The sequence below is a fragment of the Pelodiscus sinensis genome, chromosome 5 (assembly GCF_052426305.1).
Source record: "Pelodiscus sinensis isolate ZL-2025 chromosome 5, ASM5242630v1, whole genome shotgun sequence".
Classification (NCBI taxonomy): Eukaryota; Metazoa; Chordata; order Testudines; family Trionychidae; genus Pelodiscus; species Pelodiscus sinensis.
Genome location: NC_143056.1, coordinates 4,215,678 through 4,241,088, shown reverse-complemented (window position 1 = coordinate 4,241,088; position 25,411 = coordinate 4,215,678). Strand labels below are relative to the sequence as shown.

Sequence of the window (25,411 nt, the reverse complement as noted above, 5' to 3'; positions counted from 1 at the left end):
TGCCATCTGTCACCACTGAGAACAGCCTCTCTCCATCCTCTTTGGAGCCCCCCTTCAGGAAGTTGAAGGCTGCTCTCAAATCCCCCCTCCTCTACATTAGCCGCCAGTGCTGATGGACGTAGGACCTTTGGTCTTCTCGCAGCCGAAAACAATTGCCATTTGAGAAGTGGAGGTTGCTTTTGGATTTTGAGGGCTCACAATCACCTCACCAAGGGCACGGCATTAGGAATCTGAGGGTGTGTCTACACTGCAGCTGGGAGCATGGGCAGACAGATTCAAGTTAGCCACCAGCGTCCGAGCCCTCCCGACCTCCTGGGTCTGACCTGGATCTCACAGTTGTGAAGCAACATCCAGGCTGCTATTTTTAACATGGTAACTCAAGCCAACCTAGTGCGAATCTGTTTATGTGCACTAAGAGGCTCACTCCCTCTGCAGAGGAGACCGATCCTGACTGGTCAGGAGGGACTATAATTACCTGGACAAGATGCAGGCTGTGGTGCACTCATACAGCTTAGGACAGATTCACCAACACCATTTCCTCCCAGATCCAATCATGAATGAAAAATTGAGGTGAGAAAAGACAGCAAGAGAACACACAGTTCCTCTTTCAACATTGCGATTCCCGTGTTCATTCCCTATTTTGATCACCCTGGTTTTAACGCATGGCAGGCATTAGGAAGCGTTTAGATCCTCGATTTTGTAGCTGCTGTCAAGACCACAGCGGCTGGTTGTGGAGTGACTCTACATCTGTCGACGGCCCCTTTGAAATCGACGCACGAGGGGAAGCCGCTGGCGGGCTTTGAAGATGGAAGTGATTCTGGCAGAGGAACCTGTCTCGATGCTTTTGAACTAAGCCTTTTTTTTTTTAAAGCTGCCATTTTCTCAGCTTTGTAGTGGATACGTTCAGTTTTAAAACAGCAGCTACGCTCTGTCACCTCTCAGAGTTCGGGTAGGTCCATTCTCCCAGCCACCTGCGATGGAAAACTGGATTCTACTCTTCATGCATCTCTGGGTCACTTTCCAGAGTGACCCAGAAATGGGAGCAGCAGGAAATGGCACAAACCAGGACACCACTTCTCTTAGCTCCCATTGGCCGTGAATGGCGATCGGCAGCCCATGGGAGCTGTGGAGGGGCAGGTAAATACAGTGGTGGCAAGAATCAGAGGGGTAGCCGTGTTAGTCTAAATCTGTGGGTACGTCTAGATGACAGGCTTCTGTCGACAAAGAGCGTCTAGACTACATCCAGTTCTGTCGACAAAGCAAACCGCTTTGTTGACATGACAGTGTAGATGCAAAGGACAGGGTAGATGCAATAATGCCTTCTGTCGACAGGCGTTATTTCTCGTAGACTCCAGTCCCCTGCCCTCATGGCAGAACCAAGTAATGTCTAGACCATCCCTGATAGACATTTATCTAACCTGCTCTTAAATATCTCCAGAGATGGAGATTCCACAACCTCCCTGGGCAATTTATTCCAGTGTTTAACTACCCTTACAGTTAGGAACTTTTTCCTAATGTCCAACCTAAACCTCCCTTGCTGCAGTTTAAGCCCATTGCTTCTTGTCCTATCCTCAGAGGCCAAGATGAACAAGTTTTCTCCCTCCTCCTTATGACATCCTTTTAGATACCTGAAGAATGCTATCATGTCCCCCCTCAATCTTCTCTTTTCTAAACTAAACAAACCCAGTTCTTTCAGCCTTCCTTCATAGGTGATGTTCTCTAGATCTTTAATTATTCTTGTTGCTCTTCTCTGGACCCTCTCCAATTTCTCCACATCTTTCTTAAAATGTGGTGCCGAGAACTGGACATAATACTCCAACTGAGGCCTAAGCAGTGCAGAGTAGAGCGGAAGAATGACTTCTCGTGTCTTGCTTACAACACACCTGTTAATGCCTCTCAGAATCATGTTTGCTTTCTTTGCAACAGCATCACACTGCTGACTCATATTCAACTTGTGGTCCACTATAACCCCTAGATCCCTTTCTGCCGTGCTCCTTCCTAGACAGTCGCTTCCCATTCTGTATGTGTGAAACTGATTGTTCCTTCCTACGTGGAGCACTTTGCGTTTGTCTTTATTAAACTTCATCCTATTTACCTCAGACCATTTCTCCAATTTGTCCAGATCATTTTGAATTATGACCCTATCCTCCAGATTAGTTGCAACCCGTCCCAGCTTGGTATCATCTACAAACTTAATAAGCGTACTTTCTATACCAATATCTAAATCGTTGAGGAAGATGTTGAAAAGAGCCGGACCCAAAACAGACCCCTGTGGAACCCCACTTGTTATGCCTTTCCAGCAGGATTTTGAATCATTAATAACTACTCTCTGAGTACAGTTATCCAGCCAGTTATGCACCCACCTTATAGTAGCCACATCTAAGTTGTATTTACCTAGTTTATTGATAAGAATATCATGCAAGACCGTATCAAACGCCTTACTAAAGTCTAGGTATACCACATCCACCGCTTCTCCCTTATCCACAAGACTCCTTATCCTATTAAAGAATGCTATCAGATTGGTAATAGAAATGTAGCCGTGTTAGTCTGGTGTAGCTGAAGCAAAATGCAGGACTATGTAGCACTTTAAAGACTTACAAGATGGTTTATTAGATGATGAGCTTTCGTGGGCCAGACCCACTGGCCCACGAAAGCTCATCATCTAATAAATCATCTTGTTAGTCTTTAAAGTGCTACATAGTCCTGCATTTTGCTTTCAGATTGGTTTGACATGATTTGTTCTTTATAAATCCATGCTGGCTGTTCCCTATCACCTTGCCACTTTCCAAGTGTTTACAGGCGATTTCCTTAATTACTTGCTCCATTATCTTTCGTGGCACAGAAGTTAAACTAACTGGTCTGTAGTTTCCTGGGTTGTTCTTATATCCCTTTTTATAGATGGGCACTATATTTGCCCTTTTCCAGTCCTCTGGAATCTCTCTTATCTCCCATGATTTTCCAAAGATCATAGCTAGAGGCTCAGATACCTCCTCTATCAGCTCCTTGAGTATTCTAGGATGCATTTCATCAGGCCCTGGTGACTTGCAGGCATCTAACTTTTCTAGGTGATTTTTAACTTGTAATTTTTTTTATTTTACCTTCTAAAACTACCCCCTTCCACTAGCATTCACTATGTTAGGCATTCCTACAGACTTCTCGGTAAAGACCGAAACAAAGAAGTCATTGAACATCTCTGCCATTTCCAAGTTTCCTGTTACTGTTTCTCCCTCTTCACTGACCAGTGGGCCTACCCTGTCCTTGGTCTTCCTCTTGCTTCTAATGTATTTTTAAAACATCTTCTTGTTTCCCTTTATTCCCGTAGCTAGTTTGAGCTCATTCCGTGCCTTTGCCTTTCTAATCTTGCCCCTGCATTCCTGTGCTGTTTGCCTATATTAATCCTTTGTAATTTGTCCTACTTTCCATTTTTTATATGACTCCTTTTTTATTTTTAGATCATGCAAGATCCCGTGGTGAAGCCAAGGCGGTCTTTTGCCATATTTTCTATCTTTCTGACACATCGGAATAGCTTGCTTTTGGGCCCTTAACAATGTCCCTTTGAAATACTTCCAACTCTCCTCAGTTGTTTTTCCTCTCAGTCTCAATTCCCATGGGACCTTACCTATCAGCTCTCTGAGCTTACTAAAATCCGCCTTCCTGAAATTCATTGTCTCTATTTACCGGACTTCATTTCCTCCATCTACCGAAATTCCAGGAGGTGGCTCAGGATCCTATTTCAATGGCTCACGGCTTCCAATTGTGGTGCTACCCCAGGGCTGGAGCAGTGAACCCTTTAAATAGCAACAGGAACCCCAGGCGGTTGCCAGGCAACACAGTAGGGGCAGGGCCGGGATCCATGAGCCTTTTGCTGTGTATTTACTTCAAAGCCTCCGGGCCCAGTCAACTCTTGGGGGCGGGTAGTCCCCAGCCCCGCCCCTTCTGGTAGGGAGCTGGCCTGTGTCCACGTACCAAAATTCATTGTGTCCCCCCTGTGAAAATTATTGTCCGTTCCAGCTGTAAGGTGCCATGGAACTACCTGTTGTCCTTATTTTCGAGTGGGAATTCTTCTCTTTGAGCACCTTTCTGAGTGGAATCTCCATCACTGGAGAAATTTAAGAGCAGGTTGGATAGACACTTATCAGGGGTGATCTAGACAGTGCTTGGTCCTTCCATGAGGGCAGGGGACGGGACTCAATAACCTCTCAAGGTCCCTTCCAGTTCTAGTGTTCTATGGTTCAGTGACTCTATGCTCCTTTGCCATCACAGTAGAAGGCAAAGTGTTCAAGTTACGAAGAACTGAATATCTGGCCAATGAGCATGCTGGATTGTAAATGTGGATTTTTCATAAGCCGGGGGCATTGGCGAAGTGCCACCAGACTAGAAGGAAGTGGATGTTGTGCCGATATTTAAGAAGGGCAAACAAGATGCCCTGATAATTATAGGCCTGTCAGCCTGACATCAATCCTAGGCAAGATAACAGAGAGGCAGCTACGTGACTCAATTAATAAAGAATGAAAGGACAGGAGTATCAGCAATACCCGTCCCCACAAGTGTGTAGAAAACAGAGCCTATCAAAAAACATGGGGACTTTTCTGGTGAGATTACAAGTTTAATTGGTAAAGGTAATAGCATTAATGTTAGGTACATCTGCCCAGAAACATTATTTTGAAATAATTTAGTCCTCATCTACATAGACGGCCGTTATTTCAAAAGACTGTCAAGCTGGAAGATTTCTTACTCTGACTCCTGTCACCCTCACTGGATGAGGAGTAAGGGAAGTCAGAGGAAGAGTGCTGTTTTGAAATAAGTGCTTTGTGGGTATGTCTAGACTACATCCCTCTTTCGACAGAAGGATGTAAATTAGACACTTCGAAAGTGCAAATGATTTAAATATCGCTCTTCGAAATTTGAAAAAGCGCTATTTTGAAATTGAAACCACAGTCTAGACGTGTTTTTTTTCCAAAACAGGGTGCTTTTTTGAAAGTTCCTATAAACCTGAGTTTTCAAAAAAACCATGTGTCTACGGTGCGGTATCAATTTCGAAATAGCGCTTTTTCGAAAGACTGCCATTACGTGATTATGCAAATGAAGTGCAGGATATTTAAATCTCGGCTTCATTTGCACTTTCAAAGTGTCTAATTTACATCCCTCTGCCTACAGAGGCTTGTAGACTAGACATATCTTAGCTGCTCCCTATTTCGAAATAAGCAACGCAATTGACGTAGCTTAATGTGCGTCGCTTATTTCGAGTTGCCCTGCTGTGTACATGCACCTATAGACTTCAGCAAGATGTTTGATTTGGTAGCACACGGCATTTTGATTAGACGCCAATATAAATTGAACATAGTGTAAAATAAATGGATTAAAATGCGGCTGAGAAGTCTCCGAACGTAAATGTACATGTGGAAGTGTCCACAAGCAGGTGTGTTTCTGAAGAGAGGGGTCCCGCAGGAATCAGCTCTTGCCCTATGCTGTTGAACCTTTTTTTCCCCAGTGACTGCATGGTGAGACTTGATTCGAGTTGATAAGTAATCACATGGAAACGAAAATGTTGCTAACGGGCCCTTGTATCTGGTGTCAATGATCCAGTTATGCAAAGCTGAAGCTCACACATTTGAGCTGGAAAAGAAACATACACTTCACAAAGAGGGTAATTCACTATTACAACAACTTACCGTGGGGCATGACAGATTCTCCACCACTGACACTTTTTTAAAAAAAATGAGATGTTTGTATTTTCTAATTGATGTGCTCCAGGAATAATTTGTGGGCGAGTTCTATGTGATGCAGGAGGTCCGGCTTGGTGTTCACAATGGTTCTTTCTAACCTGGGAATCTATACACCTATGACTGGCCCTGAGACGTGGATTGGGCCAAGTGTGGAAGCATGGGAGTTGGAGTAGTCCGGATGTAAAGTTCGGTGCATCTTACACTGTGATAAGAAACGCCTTGGGGGCAGGGAGAAATGCTTTGGTCTGTTGCGGACAATGCCTCACCTGGGACATTCTCTCCACTGGCAGAATTCAAAGGTGAACTAATAATTGAGAACTGGGCCAGGGCCAGGCTAGAGAGCTAGATGAGAGAGGCAGCTCTAGAAAACAGGAAAGGCCCTGGCTAATCAGGAGATGGTTACTTCAGGGCAGCCAGGCACAGCTGACTCACAGGCAGAGTAGGAGCACCAGAGAGAGGGCTGCTATAAATCCGTTAGGGCCAGCTGATCTCACTTGAGGCTGCCATTGGGCCTTTTGAAAAGTCTTCCCTGCTGGGGGAAGAGGAGAGAGAGTGGAAGAGGAGTTTGGAGAGAGCAGCGATGGCTAATAAGGAAAGAGTCAGAGGAGCTGATACAGAGGGTACATCTAAACTTCGGGGGGATTTTTTCAAAAGAGGCTATGCAAATTCCATGGGAACTTGCATCTTTTCTTCCAATCTCGCTTTCGAAAGAGGATCTTTAAAAAGTGAAAGTAGAATGGACGGGTTTTTTTCCGGAAAAAAACCCCCTTTTTTGACAAACCTGCGTAAACCTCATTTCTTAAGGAAGAGCGTTTTGTTTTGTTTTTCCGAAAAAGGGTTTTTTTTCCCTCCAAAAACCCCCGTGTCCAGACTACATTCACTTTCGAAAGATCGTCTTTCGAAAGTGAGATTGGAAGAAGAGAGGCAAGTTCCCGTGGAATGTGCGCAGCCTCTTTCGAAAATAGAACGTAGTCTAGACATAGCCAGAGAGAACAGCAGCGGTGCCCGAGGCTGCGGGGAAGGTGAGGGGCTCCAATAAGAAGTGTTTGGACTCCCTTCCCCAGGTACCTGAGAGTCCAGCTAGTTGCTGGAGAGCACTGGTTACCCCACCCAAGCTGCCCAGGGGCATCTGCTCCAGTGCCCTTTGAGCCACGGGACAGACGCCCAAACTCCAGCAAGGGCAAGCAGGACCTTGGGCGCAGTTCTTAGACTGGCTTTGTGAACTGCACAGGGGTTTGGAGCCCAGGAGCAGAACTGACCCTGCTACAGAATCAGTAGTGACAGATGACAGAACAAGGAGCAATGGTCTCAAATTGCAGTGGGGGAGGTTTAGGTTGGATATTAGGAAAAACTCTTTCCCTAGGTGGGTGGGAAGCACTGGGATGCGTTCCCTAGGGAGGGGGTGGAATCTCCATCCCTAGAGGTGTTTAAGTTTCGGCTTGACCAAGCCCTGGCTGGGATGATTGAGTTGGGTTGGTCCTGCCTTGGACAGGGGGCTGGACTCGATGACTCCTGAGCTCTCTTCCAGCCCTAGGATTCTAACAGAATCAGGGCCCTAGTGAAGTATGGGAAGGGTCAGCATTGTTCATATGCTTCTAAAGAATGCCGCAGATCCCGATCCTGATTATTGTCTCTGAATCGTGTCTGTTAAATAAGAAATGCACCATGTTTTATCCCTCTGTGTCCAGCATAGCACAGGCATTGACAGTGAGGAGTACTGAAAAATCATGTGGTCATGCTCCAAAAAATAAGAAGATAAGAACAGGCCAGACTGGCCCAGACTGATGGTCCAGCTAGCCCAGTATCCTTTCTTCCAACAGTAGCAAGTTTCAAGTGCCAAAGAGGAAATGAACAGATTACAGGTAGTCATCAGCCGATCCATCCCCTCTTGTCCAATCCCAGCTTTTGGCAAACAGAGAGAAGACACACCATTCCTGACCATCCTGGCTACTAGGCAATGATGGACTTATACTCCATGAATGTATCTAGCTCTTTTTAGAGCCCTGTTACAGTCTTCACTTTCACAGTGTCCTCCAGCAAGGAGTTGCACAGGTTAATGGATGAAAACGATGAGTTTTTTTTAATAATACATTTTGCATTCTTTAATTGGCTGTGATTTCTGAGCCTGTAGGGTGCACTTGGGTTCTGTTTTCAAGCTCCTTTCTGCAAAATCTGAAGGGAACATCCTTACCCTTTAACAAGGGAGAAATTTGAGATTGTCACCTAATCCCAGAATTTCAAGAATCGAGGCTTTATAGAATGCAAATACCACAAGACTCCTGATAACATTTAAAAAGCTGGCAATGGTGTGTCAGAAATGAAGCTTTTTAGATTCATATCATAGTCAAGTGTCCTTAACTTTAGAGTTTCTACATTATTATACAATAACCACAAGGTCTGGAAAAGCCGCACATGTATGCAAAAAATAGCCATGATGCACAACTGAGTCAAAAGTACATAGTCCTGTAAGTAAAGATCAGATAAGCATCTACAATTTTCTTTTCCTTTTTTTAATATTTGTGTTTTTATAATTCAGAAGATATTACGTAATTATGAATGGCACATCTTTCTCCACTGTGGGAATATTCATTACATCTCCTTCTGAAATATGCCTCCCAGGATTAAATGCCAGATGAGACATTATAGTAATATACTACTTGGCATTTATTTTGTCTGGTGGCATTTTAGAAGAACTGGGCTAGTTATTATACACGGTAAATATTGCATGAAAGAACCCATTATACATCTATACCCCTCAGTAAACATATCGTATGCAACACAAACCAGAGGAGGGCAGAAATGAAAAATAAATAAAATAAAAATACATGTTGCAAATAACTCAGTGTGTTCATTGTTTTCACGTGGAAGACAGGTTCCAATGGCCACATCTCCACACCTCAGAATCCTTCTGTTCACTTCATCTAGTCCACAGGCTGCTCTCTGACAGACACCTCAGTCAGATTAATCGCCAGAACGACACAAAACAAAAATAAGTGCGGCAATTTGTTTACTAGATACCAATGAAAAAATCTCTTTAAAGTTTTCTGTCAGGAGAGTACTAGAAATGCAAATGAACTTCAAGGCATATGCAGGTAACTGGACACACGTAAGCCGGACCAAGGACCATACTGATGTTGTTATGAACCGGCCCAAGAGAAGCACACGGGTTAAAGATAAACCCCTCCAGTGCATCAACAGTCTTCAGTTCCCTCGCTGTCAGGCTCACCTACAGGCAACCCCCTAACCTGAAGCAAATTATTTCATCAGCCACACATCACACCTCAGATACCCAGGGACCTCCCCCTGCAACAAACCGCATTGGCATTCTGCCCACACACCTACACAAGCAACACCAATAGGGTTGCCAAATGGTTTTTAAAAAAATACCGGACAAAAATTTGATTTAAAAAAAAAACTCCAGAGAAAATGTGTTGAATAAAAAAATAAAAATCAAATAAACAGGGAAGTAACCAGGGAGACCTGGGCCGAAATGCCATTGCGGTCCCTTTAATCGCCACGTGTCCAGAGCAGGCTTCCGGGCTGCCTGGGAAAAGCAGAAAAACGTCCTTAATTAGAAAATGCCGGACGTTTATATGTCCGGTATTTTCTCAGTTTGTTTACCAGATACAAAGTCCAAGTATCGGACTGTCAGGTTCAATTCCAGACACCTGGCAACCCTAGACACCACACAGGGCCTAATCACGTCAGCCACCACAGCTAAGACTCATACAACTGCATATTCGCTAATGTGATCTATGCCATCCAGTCCCAGCAGTGCCCCTCGGCCATGGATATTGGCCAAACTGCACAGTCTCTACGGCCGGTTAAACGGACGCGAGTCGGTTATCAGGAAAGGGTAAAACACACAAACCCGTAGGGGAACATTTTAACCTCTCTGGACACTCAGTCCTGGATTTAATAGTCATCCTTCTGCAAAGGGACTTTCACTAAACAATTACAGAGAGAAGTCTGCAGAACTGGAATTTATCTTCAGATTTGACACCATTTCCACAGGCCTAAACAAAAACAACAAAAACATTAACCGGTTGGCACATTACAAAGCCTATTTATATCTTGGCATATCTGATATATATATATATATATATATATTGGTTTCTGTTATTCCCACTCCAATTCATCTGATGAAGTGGGGTTTTACCAATGCAAGCTCATAATTCTGTATATTTTGGTTAGTCTCTAAGGGTATGTCTACACTACCCTCCTATTTCGAACTAGGAGGGTAATGTAGGCATACCTCAATTGCAAATGAAGCCCGGGATTTGAATTTCCCGGGCTTCATTTGCATAAGCGGGGCGCCGCCATTTTTAAATCCCCGCTCGTTCGAACCCCGTGCCGCGCGGCTACACGGGGCACGAACTAGGTAGTTCGAACTAGGCTTCCTAGTTCGAACTACCGTTACTCCTCGTGGAAATCAGAAATTTGGACGCTGTATGATTTTAGGCAGTGGCTTTGAAACTCTTTTAATTGGTGGGCCCCTCATATTTGTTGAATGGATGTGCACACCCCTTTGGAAATCTCCAACATAGTCTGGGGACCTTAAGGGCCCAAAGACCAGAAGCGGAAAACCACTCTTCTATGGGAACAGCCAACTTTCATGGATCCCTTCAACACAGGTGATGGATTCTCAGAGGCCTCTGGACAACAGGCTGAAAACCACCTATTTATGGAATGTGTGTGTTGCTGGAGATGAGTTAATGTAGGATAATCCCATCTTTTTTTTTTAAATACATTTCTAACATTGGTGGTTGGAGAGAAAATGAAAATGAAATGAAAAAAAATGAAAATGTGACCCTTGTGCACCCTCGCGGCTCAAAAACTAGGACACAGACAAGATTGAGAAGTGATTATTTTGAAGTGTTCTCAAATGCTTCTGGCCTCTTTTTTTTTTTTAATTTGGTATCAGAGCTGAGACGGAGTCAAACCACAGCTGGTCATTTATGTTTGAGCAAAGTGGCCAAACATTTTGAAGCTTTAGGAAAGATCTAAACGTTCTGGAGTGCAGATTGGTTTTTTGTGGAAGCCGTTCTACTATACCATGGAAATACGGTCAGATTATGAGAGGTGCAAAGTTCCATAAAATGTATTCCCCTCTGCTTGCTGCGAACGAAATCTGCCTGATGTTGTCCTTTGTCTTCAATACAAACAGGATTGGGTTCAACCTAGAAAATATGAACAAAAACCGAAGACTTTTAAAATATCAAGCTAGAAAAACAAAGTTTACGATCGTCCAAGTCAATAAAGGTGGCTGGTTTTCCCCTATAATAGCCAATGTAGTTGTAATATACAACCGTGAATGGCCATTCTAATGCATCACATTTGATCATTTTGGTGGATGATTTCAGATCAGTCATTAATTTTGCCCCTTGCTTTTGCATACTTATATTTCATGGTGGGGAAACGGCTAGAGAAACTTTTAAAGTTTCCTGCAGCATCTTGCGTTCTAATCTTTGCATAGCAGGTTGAAAACACAACTCCTTCCTCTCTGTCACCAAATAGCCCCACAGAAACATCCTAGGTTATTTAGGTCCTAGATTCTAGGATATCTCCATGCAGAACTCGAGTACGCAGTCTCAGCAGTAAGAAATAAATCTCATGAAATCTTTAGCATGCTCTGGGACTCTATTTTTCAAAATAGAAAACAGCTTCCCACAATCCAAAGAGAATCACTTCAAACCATAAAGCTGAGTCCAATGCGTAACAATGATTTGAAGTGATGGTTTTATTTTTAGTATTACTTCCAATCGCTGTGAAAAGGAATTGACAACTTTAAAAGACAGCAATCCAATCTCGTGGCCTTTTCCCTATTCCTCCATGAAACCGCGGCATCCCTACTGTTCTAGAAGCAGATACTGACAGATGCAGACCATATGTCATAGATCATAAGTTTTTAATACTCTGCCCAGCGGGAGGAACAATAAACAGCAGCGTAATGAGTTGTAGGGAAAGAAATTCAAACTGGTCTTAGAAAGAGAATTATGTTTCCTCTAACTTAATAGATACTCTGCTGATAAGCTTTGTAGTGTCAAAATTAGGTCAGCCTGTGACCGGCATGTTGGGCAGCGGAACTGTGATTTAATTAGCTTTTTTATTTGTTAGGGTTTGCAGAGATCTGGAAACACAGTTAATGTTAAGTAAGATGAGCAGCTGTCAAGCAAATTGGAAAAATGAGTCCAATCAATGGGAAAAGGTGACTCTCCTCTGGATCTCATAGCCTGGGTGTCAGCCTAATGGAGGTCACGTGACAGATGTTCACTCAGCGGAGGTCATGTGACAGACAATCACACTTGCAATCATTAAAAGTCACAATTTTTTTTCAACGGAACTCCCCTCACGGCTGTTGGTTCCCACCAAAACAACCGACGGTGACCTCTCCCCATAGCCTTGTTTTCAGCAAGCTGAAGGGAGACTCTACACCTTCAAAAGGTGAACAAGTTCAGTGACTTTAGGCCCAAATTTGTAAATGCAACTTGTGATTTTGTGCATCCAGATGCTGCCGGCTATCACAAAGGTGCTTCAGATTGGGCAACAAAAGTCACCAATCACTTTTGAAAGTCTTGTCCTTGGTGTGTTAGACCTAGGCTAGCTCTAGAGTTGACTACAGTCCTTTGTTGGAAAAAACAACGCAAATTTGCTGAGCTTTTTCCGATCGCTTTTCCGGGAGAGGCTTTTCCACCATTTGGCTCAGGCTAGATAGGGCCAAATGGCAGAAAAGCCTCCTCTTTCAGCGGAGCCCTAATCCCTTGCAGAATGAGGAATACAGGGCTCCCTGAAAGAGCACGTTGGCTTTTCCGCAAAAAGAAGCGGAAGAGCAAATGCGTTCCTTGGACGTGGCAGAGTTTTTCTGGGATACCTCCGGTATCCCCTCAGTATAGATGTACCCCTAAAGAGAAGCAACTTTGTTTATTGACAGGACAGCTAAACAAAGGGCAGGTCTTCCCATGATTCTCTACAGCAGGGGTTCTCCAATTTTTTTTCATGACCCAGTGGAAGAAAATTGTTGATTCCCGCAAGCCAACAGAATTTGGCTAGTGGGTGGTCTCCGGGGTGGGGCTGAAGAGAGCTTTGGGAGGGCTCCAGCTTGGGGGACAAGGATCAGGGCTGGGGCAGGAGGGGCTAATAGCCATAGATGGACTGGAATGGTGTCCCTGGCCTCTGTTTGTCTGAGGCTGGAAATGGGTGACGGGGGATGGATCACGTGATGATTCCTTGTTTCTGTTCACTCCCTCTGGGGCACCTGGCATTGGCCACTGTTGGCAGACAGGACACTGGGCTAGATGGACCTTTGGTCTGACCCAATGTGGCCATTTGTGTGTCCTTATGTGCCACAGGACTCCTCCTCATCTCCATTACAGTGAGCTCCTGAAGACACCCAACCCCACACCTTTAGGTTGGGAGAGCTGAGAAGGAAATGGCTTTGTTTTTACCGGTATGAATAGCTTATAAGACGGCCGACAAGGTGATTGTTAGGGGTTGGATTGGGATGCCTTCAGACATGGCCCAAGGCACCTTGCTGGAGTGCCGAATGTGGCGTAAGGCGCTACGTATATGAGCAAGTTGGTGCGCAGCAAGCGAGGCTGTGAATTTGGAGCGTAATAGCTAGTCTGCGCTAATTCCCTCAGTACAGAAGGCGTCAGTCTATGCTAAGAGCTGGGGGTGTGAGTCCCCAGCTCCTGTACGCATGCTCGTGCCAGCTGCTATCGAGCTAACACACGTATAAGTATCAACCTAGTCTGCGTCACCCGGGTGGCCCCAGCAGAGTCCCACTTTGCCACGCCAAGTGCATGCCTGCCGGAATCCAGTGTGGCTGCACATGGTGCGGCTAAGCCACGCCTCCCCTGCCACGGCCCGTGTTGCCACGGTGAGGCCGGTTTTTATACGTGCACTATCTCGGCGAGTGTTAGCAGGGTGGTGGGAGCAGATGAATCACACACCTCGCTGAATGTGCACAGGCAGCCGAAGAGCACCCCTCCGGTGGTTAACTTGATACACTACACCAAAGCGCGGTGTGCACACAGGCATTCTCGGTGCGCAGGAAAAGCATCCCCGCAGAGAGAGAGCGCAGTGACGGTAGCGAGTGTACGGCCTATTGGCTTGCCTTGTAGACCAGCCCTAAGAGTGAGTACAGGAAAAATGACATAGCTATTTCATTCATTTTTTGCAAGCAATAACCATCACCCTAGGCCAGTAGACGTCTATAGGTGGGCCATGGGCTAACTCCGGACCACCAGATGTTTTGGAACAGATCCCAACATCTTTAATTGAATTATTAGGATCATTAATGGGTTTTTAAATGTCTCTGGAGTCTGGACCTTGACTAGACTTGGACCAAGACATTTGGACTTTGACTACCCCGATGTTATTCTGTCAGATAAACCAGCGTACCGAAGGGACTTGGTGGGCATAATCCAGTTCCTCTTTCCGTGAAATCTGAGTGTTGGTGGAGTGGGAATGCGGAGAAAGATGTCAGCACTCTGAGCCAAAAGAGATAACGAATATCTCTCCCTCTCCTTTTAGACCAGCTACCCAATGTCTAGACCTGTGGTGTCCAACATTCTAGCCACTATCCACATGTGGCTATTTGGCTGGTGGAGTGTGGCTAGTTTGCTATAGCAGTAGCCACTAGTGGTGTCAGAATTGGTTGGACACCATGGCTCTAGACTATATTGGGTATAATGTGTATTGACACACTAGATGTACATAGAATCATAGAACACTAGGACTGGAAGGAACCTCGAGAGATCATTGAGTCCAGTCCCCTGCCCTCATGACAGGACGAAGTAGTGACTAGACCATCCCTGATAGACATTTATCCAGCCTACTCTTCAATATCTCCAGAGATGGGGATTCCACAACCTCCCTGGGCAATTTATTCCAGTGTTTGACTACCTTGACAGTTAGGAACTTTTTCCTAATGTCCAACCTAAACCTCCCTTGCTGTAGTTTAAGCCCATTGCTTCTTGTTCTATCCTCAGAGGCCAAGATGAACAAGTTTTCTCCCTCCTCCTCATGACACCCTTTTAGATACCTGAAAACTGCTAACATGTCCCCCTTCAATCTTCTCTTTTCCAAACTAAACAAACCCAATTCCTTCTGTCTTCCCTCATAGGACATGATCGTGAGACCTTACATAGAATAGAGTAAGTTCCTCTGGATCCAGTATCCTTCTTAGCCAGGGCTAATTTTATCACAAAAAGTGTCGAAGAAAAAAAAAGGGCAATATTCAGCCCAAAGGACATGAACTGAGGGGGCCTGAACAGGAGTGTGTGTCCATGTCTATTTGCTTATTTTAGGTGGTCTAAGCTGAGAATTGTTGCTGCTTGTTACTCCTGGGGAAAGTCTTCAAATCTGATGCTCTCCTTCTATCATTGGGGTTGTGAAAACCTGATTGAGAGACAGAGCCGCTCTGTTCTAAACAAAGCTAAATACTCAGCTTGTGTCTGTAGGATAGATGAGGAACAAGGCCAGATTTCTTAAACACTTACCACAAAGGTTGACACACATTGAGAAGTATTTCAAACATAAAAAATAAACAAGGACCCCATCGGCAGTTGAAAGACCAACACATGTATCAGGCATAAGCGTTCACGAGCTACGACTCACTTCCTCAGATGTGGGAGAGGAAAGAAAGGGAAAAGAACTACAGAGACGGGTGTGTGACATCAGAGCTCATTAAATCAGAATGGGCGTGGCTCATCTCCAACCCTAGGCAGGTGAGAGCACCTGAATGGGAAATTACCTGTTGTAATGCACGAACCGAACCACCCCTGGGGCTATTTCCACCTGAGTTCAGGGTGTCAAATTTGTATATGAATTCCAGCACCACCGTTTCTCCTCACCACCTGGTTTTGAAGGGTTTCTGCCTGTGAATAGGGGCTTGCCATTTTAAATATAGTTGTTGCAACAGATGCCATTCCCGGTCACTAAGAAAAAGGGAGCGAGTTATATTGACCTACAGCAGTGGTCCCCAACCTTTAGAGGCTCCTGGGCACCCGGGGGTGGGGCTACTCACACGCCGGGCGCCCGGGGGCAGGGCCACGCGTCCGGGGGCACGCCAGGGGACGGGGATGCCCTTGTACCCGGCGCCGGCACCGGCATGTGCCCTAGGGCCGGGGCTGGGGCCACCTGAGCACCTTGCGCCCAGGGCCGAGGCCGCCCAAGCGCCTTGTGCCGTGGGCCCAGGGCCGGCGCCACTGCCCGAGCCGCGCGCCTGGGGCCGGCACCGGCACCTCTCGAGCACCGCGCGCCTGAGTGCCTGCATGTGCCCCGGGACTGGGGCCACCCGAGCGCCGTGCACCCGGCGCCGGTGCGTGTCGCGCGCCTGGGGCCGGCGCCTCCCATGCGCCACACGCCGGGGGCGGAGCCGGCCCAGATTGTCAGCGGGCACACACAAATGCCCCGGCGGGCGCCATGGTGGGGACCACCGGCCTACAGTATCTTATTCTAATCTTGTTCATTGATGCTGTCGGGGCACCTTTGCCTGAGTCTCATTTCGTTTGGATTTCCAGGGTCAGATATTTTAAATACCAGACACCTCCCACCGCTCTTATAACCGGTGCACCTGTGATCGCCGCCGGGGCAGGCGCAGGTGGGGTGTTTTCCTGCTAAAAGAAATCCCTTATCATTGCCTGATGGATTATTTGAGCCTGGGTTTCTGTTTTGGTACCAACACCCTAATCTGCAACGATTGAAGGGCATGCTCAGTGCGTCAAGCCATGTGGGGCGACAAAATCAGACCCGGGGCACAAGATGGAGGAGTGAATGTCTTTTATTGGACCAGCTTCTATTGGTGAGAGAGAGACCCTTGTCCCTCTAATATCCAGGGACCAACTCAGCTACGAGAATACTGCAATGCCGCCGTTCAATTCAGACCTGGTAGTTCTCGAAGAGAGGCTGAAGGGTGCTATATTACTCTTACAATAATTGAAGCCCTTTTCCTACAAACTGCAAGATGTCATCTCTGGTTAATTATCGACACCTGTGTCTAATTAAGGGCAGCTTTTAAAGCCCCCTCCAGTGAAAGGGATATGAGGAGACAGGAGATGCAAGATGAAGAAGGGTTGTGTGTCGCGAGAGGGGAAGGTTTTTCCTAAGTGAGGTGCTATTTTCCCCCCAAGGGAAATCGTGTGTTGTTTCTCCTTGGGGAAGGGACTTGGAGTCATAGCATATCTCTGCCCAGTGTGAGTGAAAGAGGCTGGCTGGGGGTAGGTAGATGATATGAGAAGGGACAATACTCCAGTGGGAGTGGGAAACTGATATTTTTTTTCTGTTAAAAGAAGCCATAGGGCCAGCCCTCAGGCCTACCCTGTAAATAGTATAAGTAAACCAATGCCGAGTAGTAACCCTCTGGTGTGGGATGAATTTACCACAGCTCCTTCAGGCTACGTCTAGACGGCTTTCTTCTGCCGAAAGAAGAAATGCAAATGAGGAGCTGATTTGCATATCTTCCGATCGCGTTATCGGAAAAGGTTTTGTTGAAAAAGAAAGCCACTTAGATGCAGTTCTTTTGAAAAAAAAAAAAAAACCCACCCTTTTTCAAGAACCCTGCACTCCTCATTTTTTTAGGAAAAAGGGTTCTTTTGAAAAAGGGTGGGGGGGGGTTAGAAAAAAACGTATCTAAACTGCTTTGTTTTTCGACAAAACTTCTTCTGATAATGCGATCGGAAGAAGCTATGCAAATTAGCTATGCAAATTAGCAAATTGCACATCTTCTTTTGGCAGAAGAAAGCCGTCTAGACGTAGCCTCAGTGCAGGAGGGAGAAATGCTGATCCCTGATGTGATGAAAGTGGCGGGTTTTCACATGCGCATAAGTGTTTGCGGGATCGGAGCCTACGGAGTCTCCTTTTCGTGAGGCAGAGGTTGAAGCTTCCAGTTCATCGATAAAGTGAGCTGCTGAGCTCCATGCCTCAATTTTCATTGGCCCAAGATATGGCCACAGATCAACTTCCATTGTCCTGTAGGCTTGAAGTCTCTCTGATTAAAGGGCCCCTAACAGATGATTTGTCCTGTTTGCCACAATAACTAACAGTATCGCTCCTGAGGTGATTAAAGCTGACTTATTTTTTATAGCTCCAATTTACCTTTTGCCATTTCTGCTGTTGATTGTCTCGTTATGTTCCATTCAGCAAGGGCACCCAAATTAGTGCTTGACCTTATGCTCCTATTGATCTGCTCTTGTGGAGTTTGAATGAGGGGGAAGAGCGTGGCTCAGAATTACTGAAATCCCCTAGAACCTTTGCTGTTCTCTCCGGGACTATTAGAGCAGGTTTGTGAGGTCTGCCTTGGATATTTCAGCTCCCGTAATTATCCTGCACAGGTGATACATGCGACATCCATAGTATATCCGGATACGTTTAGCTTGTCGACACTCAGGTTAAATAGACCAGGGCAGTGGAATCTGTCCGGAGTGAAAATGTGGTCCTGCTCCCAATGAAGTTGGTGGATGGTCTAGATAGTACTGGATTGGGTAGACATCTGTCAGGGATGATCTAGACGGTACTGGGTCCTGCCGTGAGGGCAGGGGACTGGACTCGATGACCTCTCGAGGTCCCTTCCAGTTCTAGTGTTCTGTGATTCTATGATTCTACTTCTTCTGTTCTATGATTCTATGCTAATTTTCACGTTAGAAGGGCGCACAATTAACTCTATTGTGCTGACTGCTTGATGGTAGTGGTTCCAAGAGCCCTTCTTATTTGCATAATGAGCGGCGTAACGCTTTTACAAAGGGATGTCATACAAAGATCAAAAAAGGGAAGTTGATTTTTGGAAAGGAAGACAAAAGTAACCAGAGTGCAAATGGGCCTGTATAGGCATCCTGGGAGGGACAGTGGGATGTGCATCAATATTATGGCCAATTTTCAGGGCTCTGAGCTTATGGCTTACAGCTTTCTTCTGCTGCCAGCCGATGGAGCTACACCTTCAGCTCCTGCAGGAGAGTGCTGCCCTGTGATGCTAAAGTTCCTGCATTCAAAGTTCCTGCTGATGGTCCCTGTGTGAGGCCATTAGAGCGGTGTTTAATGCCACATCGCAGGACAATATGCTTGCAATTCCACACCCGTCCCTTTTGGAGTTTCAGGTTGTACCTCCCTTAACCGGGACTCTCTGGTCTGGCAACATCCATGGTCCGGCAAGATGTTCCTGGACAGCAGAGTCCAGGTATAGGGAAGTCTGGTGGTGGGGCAGTAATGTGGTGGAGGGGCTGAGAACTCACCCAGGAGCCCAGTGGGGGGAAGGCGCTGTATCAGGGAGATCTTGCTCCAGCTCCAGCCCAGTTCACACAGCTCCAACCCTGGGGGCAGACAGGAAGTTCCAGCTCTGACCACACAGCTCCAGCCCCGGCAGCAGCAGGGCCAGCAGGAGCTGGAAAGCTCAGGCCAAGAGAGCGATGGCTGGCCAGGCAGCAGCAGGCTGGCTGGGGGGCTAGAGTTTAGCACAAGCCAGGAGGGGCGGGACCTCCCCTGGTCTGGCCAATCCCCTTGTCTGGTGCTAGTCAGGTCCAAAAGGTGCCTGACTCGTGAGGTCCTATCTGCAGTAATCACGTGGTGTCTTCCCCTTTTGCTGAGGTTCTCCATGTGTTAAGCCCAAGAAATGGCATCCCCCAGTGAAGGCATCCATCCCATTAAAACTCGCCCTTGGGTTTACCTTCAGTGCCCGTGGATGCTAACCTTGGTTGCGAGAAATGGGCTTTTGCCAAGCATTTATTATTTGGACATTGGCGCTGAACTTCCCTGAAGTTTGTTGCAGGGGCCCATCTCTGCCTTAAAATATGGACAAAGGGGTGCAGGTACACGAGCGGGACAGGTCACAGGTACGCAAGAGGGAGAGTCCAACTGGCTCTAATTAAGTCCCGGAGTCAGTTTGCTTCAATCGGTTCCATGTCTTTATAAAGCAAGCAGGTGACTTCAAGCCAGTCGTTCCGCTGAAGATGCCCTGATAATGTAAAAGTACCACCCTCACTGTGCTCTGTATGGGCAGCCAGCCTGCGGAGCCCAGCAGTTGATTGGGTAGGAGGCTGAAGCGCGATCTCGGAATTACTTGACATCCCATAAAACCGTTACTGTTCTCTCCGGAACTATTACACTACGGTTGTGAGTGCTGCATCCAGTATCCCGCTGCAGCAGAATCCCCACCACCGTGAGGCAAAGGGCAGGTCTAATATGCCCCTGCAGCTCTTGTGGGCATAGCTCATTTTAGAGCCACTTATCAGAGAAAGAAAAACAATCCAGTGAGACATCAGAGATGGAGCTGTTCTTGGGTTCCTTGCTTTTGGCCTTTGTGTGTGTGTGTGTGTGTGTGTGTGTGTGTGTGTGTGTGTGTGTGTGTGTGTGTGTGTGTGTGTGTGTGTGTGGAGTAGTGAGGGAGGGAAGATGTGGCAAGGAAGTTTCTCTGAGAGAGGGTATGTCTACACTACCCCGCTAGTTCGAACTAGCGGGGTAATGTATGCATACCGCACTTGCTAATGAAGCCCGGGATTTGAATTTCCCGGGCTTCATTAGCATAAGCGGGGAGCCGCCATTTTTAAATCCCCGCTGCTTCGAACCCCGTGTAGCGCGGCTACACGGGGCTCGAACTAGGTAGTTCGGACTAGGGTCCTATTCCGAACTACCGGTACTCCTCGTGAAACGAGGAGTACCGGTAGTTCGGAATAGGCACCCTAGTCCGAACTACCTAGTTCGAGCCCCGTGTAGCCGCGCTACACGGGGTTCGAAGCAGCGGGGATTTAAAAATGGCGGCTCCCCGCTTATGCTAATGAAGCCCGGGAAATTCAAATCCCGGGCTTCATTAGCAAGTGCGGTATGCATACATTACCCTCCTAGTTCGAACTAGGAGGGTAGTGTAGACATACCCTTAGGGATGTGAAATGGGTAACTGATAAGTATACCAAAAATCGTGCGGCTTACCAGTAGGGTAACGAATTAACTGGTTGACCAGGTCCCCTTACCAGTGAACTCCGCCAACAGCCAGCCATGCCAGACTGAAGCTTCCCCGGCCATCGAGGGGCAGGGTGGCAGGCCCTCAGCTGAAACTGCTAACTGGTTAAGAGCTATCATTTAACCAGTTAACCATCCTAACATCCCTAACCCGAGTAGTCATATAACCAATTTTGCATCCAAAGCAGAGCACTGGGTTCTTGCATCGGAGAAAGGCAGTGCCCCTCGTGAATTAGTGCTGAGGTGGGCTGCATCTCTCCGTCCGGTGGGGATGAGGGGCAAGGCGCTGAGAGGAAACATCTCACTGATCCGTTTCTATGTTTGACAGCCCCCCCCACGGTGCGGATCGTGCACTCGGGCCTGGCGTGTAACATCGAGGAGGAGCGCTACTCGGAGAGGGTCTACACCATCCGCGAGGGAGAGACGCTGGAGCTGACCTGCTTGGTGACGGGCCACCCTCGGCCACAGGTGAGTCCCACACAGGCACCCAGCCACAATGTGTTGTCCAATCATCACAACTCTCCTGTCGTTTGCCCTCCTAGTTGTTTCAGGTTGTCTGGTCTGTAGGGGCATTGGAGTGACTTGGTCTTGTAAGTCACTACCTGTGCAATTTATTCCAGTGTTTAACCACCCTGACAGCTAGGAACTTTTTCCTAATGTCCAACCTAAACCTCCCTTGCTGCAGTTTAAGCCCATTGCTTCTTGTTCTATCCTCAGAGGCCAAGATGAACAAGTTTTTTCCATCCTCCTTATGACACCCTTTTAGATACCTGAAAACTGCTATCATGTCCCCCCTCAGTCTTCTCTTTTCCAAACTAAACTAACCCAATTCTTTCAGCCTTCCTTCATAGCTCGTGTTCTCTAGACCTTGAATCATTCTTGTTGCTCTTCTCTGGGCCCTCTCCACATCTTTCTTGAAATGCGGTGACCAGAACTGGATGCAATACTCCAACAGAGGCCTAACCAGTGCTGGGAGTGGGTATCATGGCCTTTTTCAATGAGCTGTGTGTTTACAACTCATGATAAGCCCTCAGTTACTGCTCTCCACCGGGGGTTGTGCTGTCTCCGCTTGTTTATGCCTGATTAAACAAACGTGGCTGTTTCCTGCTAATCTCTTCAACCTTTCTTTAGCCATGTGTCACAAGGGTGTCACAAGGAGGAAGGAGACAATTTGTTCCTCTTGGTTTCTGAGGACAGGACAAGGAGTAATGGGCTTAAAGTGCAGCAGGGGAGGTTTAGATTGGACATTAGGAAAAAATTCCTGTCAGGGTGGTCAAATATTAGAATAAATTGCCAATGGAGGTGGTGGAATCTCCCTCTCTGGAGATATTTAAGAACAGGTTAGATAGACATCTGTCAGGGATGGTGTAGACGGAGCTTGGTCCTGCCTTGAGGGCGGGGGGCTGGACTCGATGACCTCTCGAGGTCCCTTCCAGTCCTATTATTCTATGATTCTATGATTCTATGTATTGTCCATTGTTTGTTAGGCCTCAGACCCCAGATCAGGCCTTTGCAATATGGGTTTATGTCTCATGCCCTCATCTTACTACACATAGAAGAAGCTAGTTAGGGTTCTGGGGGACTTTCTCAGGACTGTTGGGCCAAACAAACACCAATCCTATAAGAATGATTGATGCTCGACTTTCTTCTAAGATGCTGCACGTGCAAGATCCTCAGAGACATAGGCCTAGTTCAGCTCTATGGTCCCAAAAAGAATTTCTGTGTTTGTGGCTCCTTAGTGATTTTTGTTTGCTTTGTGCAACTTTTCAGTTTCACTTATAGTGGGACCAGCAGATGGGGCATTTCAGTGCCAATGGGAAAGTATCAACTTTACCAGCCTCGATTTTTGCTTTGGAGGATTGGAAAGATCTTTATTATGAACATCAATTTTTTCTGAGGTATATTTTGTAGCTGCCTATAACAGCCTAACAAGATGAATCAAATAATATTTTGTTCCAATCAAGTATTAGAGAGCCAAGTTCTATGGTGTGGTATTTTTGTATAGCATTTTGAACACCCCAGAATATAGAATTGTGGAGAGCTTTTCACCATCATGACACAGTCAATTTCTCTCTATTTCATGAGTCCCAGTTTTGCCATCACACATGGAACGCGAAACACAGTCCATGGACTTTGTGATTTGTGGTTAGCAGAGCTCTGGGAATTGGGACGATGAATTCACAGATCTTCCGTCTAAAATCTGGTGTTCTTCTCCCTGGAAATACCTTTGAAAGATAGATTCATAGGGGTTCATTCTGCATGTTGGCATTCCACAATAGGACTCAAAACGGCTCAGGATGGGCCTAAATTCGCTCCGCTTGAAAAGGTTGCCCAGTACAATGTCACTGTGTGAATTCCCCGCATGCAGTCGAGTGAGGGCAAAATCCATTGGCTGCAATCAACAAGTGAATACTGATTATAAATAGGAGAAATATTTCTTCTGATTACAACAAATCTCAGTAAACCATGTGCGAGGTGAGGGGAGAAAAGCCGGGCATACCTTAATTGTTCAACATTCTTTCCAAAATCACAAATGGAAAAAAATAACAGAGGGCTGTAAATCAATTCCTTTTTATGTATTTTTTTCAGTGCCTTCAACACCTTTTAGAAAGTGACATTAATTTCCTTGCTCTTTTTTTTTCCGTTCCACCTTTTTTCCCCCCTCTCTCTCTCGGATGATGTTCAGACTGCTGTTGACTCAGTCCTCTGACATTGGCGACATAATTAAATGTCGATGAAGCTGTGAGAAAGGATTATGGTGACTTGGTGATTCTATTGTGTTGGCGGGTTGGTTCCCTATTTGCTGAATTTAATTCCCTGAATACATATTAACTCTGCTTTAAAGATCCTGGTATAGGTTTTGATATAGACACTTATTAGAAAATACAGTGGAAAGGAGGAATATGGCCATAAAAAAGTTTTCCGTTATAAGCATTTTCGTAAAAGCACGTCTAGATTGGCAGGATGCTTTTCCGTGAAAGCGTCCATGGCCAATCTAGACGCGGTTTTCTGCAAAAAAGCCCCGATAGCCATTTTCACCATTGGGTCTTTTTTGCGGAAAACAGTACTATGCTGTCTACACTGGCCCTTTTGAGCAAAAGTCTTTCGGAAAAAGACTTTTGCCGGAACGGGAGCAGCATAGTATTTCCGGAAAAGCACTGATGATTTTACCTGAGATCATCAATGCTTTTCCGGAAATTCAAGCGGCCAGTGTAGACAGCTGGCAAGTTTTTCCGCAAAATCATATGATTTTGCGGAAAAACTTGCCAGTTTAGACACAGCCATGGAAAGAAACCCGTTCTCCCTCCAGGATGGTCTTTTAATTTGATAGAGTTACTCATGAAGTCTGATACTGTTCTATGAAAGAATGACAGAATCTGATCCGGTTTGGATAACATCAATTATCCAACCACCTGCCATCTGAAAGAGCTTCATATCCCTCAGTGCCGATTAATTACATTGAATATTCCCTCAGTTATCAGAACCTTTATCATCCAACCTTTCACTGTCCCTGTAGCATTCAAATAATGGAGTGTGTACTATATGCAGAAGTGTGTTGATTTCTGCTTAGCATCTGTTCGAAGGAAAAGCTGGCAAGCACACAAGAATGAGTGGGCGTTTGCGAGTGTGTGTGTGTGTTTCAAACCACCCTTTGTAGCTAAAAAAACATGGGGAAAATGGGGAAGTTTGCTACCTCTTGCATAGCCTGTGGGCAAAACATGAAGGCTTCATTCCTGCTCGCATTGAAGTGAATGAGAAAACTCCAGTTGAAGTCACTGGTGCAAAATCGGACCCAGAACCCCAAGCTCATAAAATGAGATGTTCCGTTCTCTTTCTCCGCAAAGAGACCCTTTTTGGAAGGAGGTATTGCATCGTAAGCCCCTGAATTGTTCCCATATGCCAAGTCCCTTGGCCTAGGACTTGTTCATGGGCTGCTACTATCAGTTGTACCGGGAAGATTGTAGAGAGCCTAGACCAATGTTTCTTAAACTTTTTGAGACCACAGCACACCAAACAATAATATTTTTATGTGGAACACACATAAAAATTGTCTTCAAAAATGCCTTGTAAGTTTTGATGGAACCATAGTGCTATTAACAAAACCTCAAAGCAAATAACGCATTGCAGGCAATCATCTTTATATGTGAATCCAAACGCTAGGTATGAATGATCATATTTTCATCATGCCGTTTTCTTCCTTTTTTGTTCCAGGGAAGATGTGTCACATTGTTGAGAAATGTTTATGTGTACTTCACTCGTTGACGGTATTACTGTGTCCAGTTCTGGGCACCACATTTCAAGAAAGATGTGGAGAAATTGGAAAGGGTACAGAGAAGAGCGACAAGAATGATTAAAGGTTTAGAGAACATGACCTATGAAGCCAGGCTTCATGAACTGGGCTTGTTTAGTTTGGAAAAAAGAAGATTAAGGGGGCACATGATAGCGGTTTTCAAATATCTAAAAGGGTGTCACAAGGAGGAAGGTGAAAATTGTTCCTCTTGGTTTCTGAGGACAGGACAAGGAGTAATGGGCTTAAAGTGCAGCAGGGGAGGTTTAGATTGGACATTAGGAAAAAATTCCTAACTGTCAGGGTGGTCAAATATTGGAATAAATTGCCAAGGGAGGTGGTGGAATCTCCCTCTCTGGAGATATTTAAGAACAGGTTAGATAGACATCTGTCAGGGATGGTGTAGACGGAGCTTGATCCTGCCTTGAGGGCGGGGGGCTGGACTCGA

The 25,411-nt window shown here is 46.0% G+C and overlaps 1 protein-coding gene across 2 annotated transcripts in view; it reads left to right on the top strand.

The window, feature by feature from the left end:
* The window catches only part of MDGA2 (MAM domain containing glycosylphosphatidylinositol anchor 2), a 634,890-nt gene that overhangs the window by 221,718 nt on the left and 387,761 nt on the right, over window positions 1-25,411 (top strand). For both annotated transcript variants that reach the window (XM_075926141.2, XM_075926142.2), the window contains exon 2: window positions 21,004-21,143. In XM_075926141.2, the coding sequence (XP_075782256.1) occupies window positions 21,004-21,143 (140 nt within the window). The remainder of the gene's footprint in view (window positions 1-21,003; window positions 21,144-25,411) is intronic.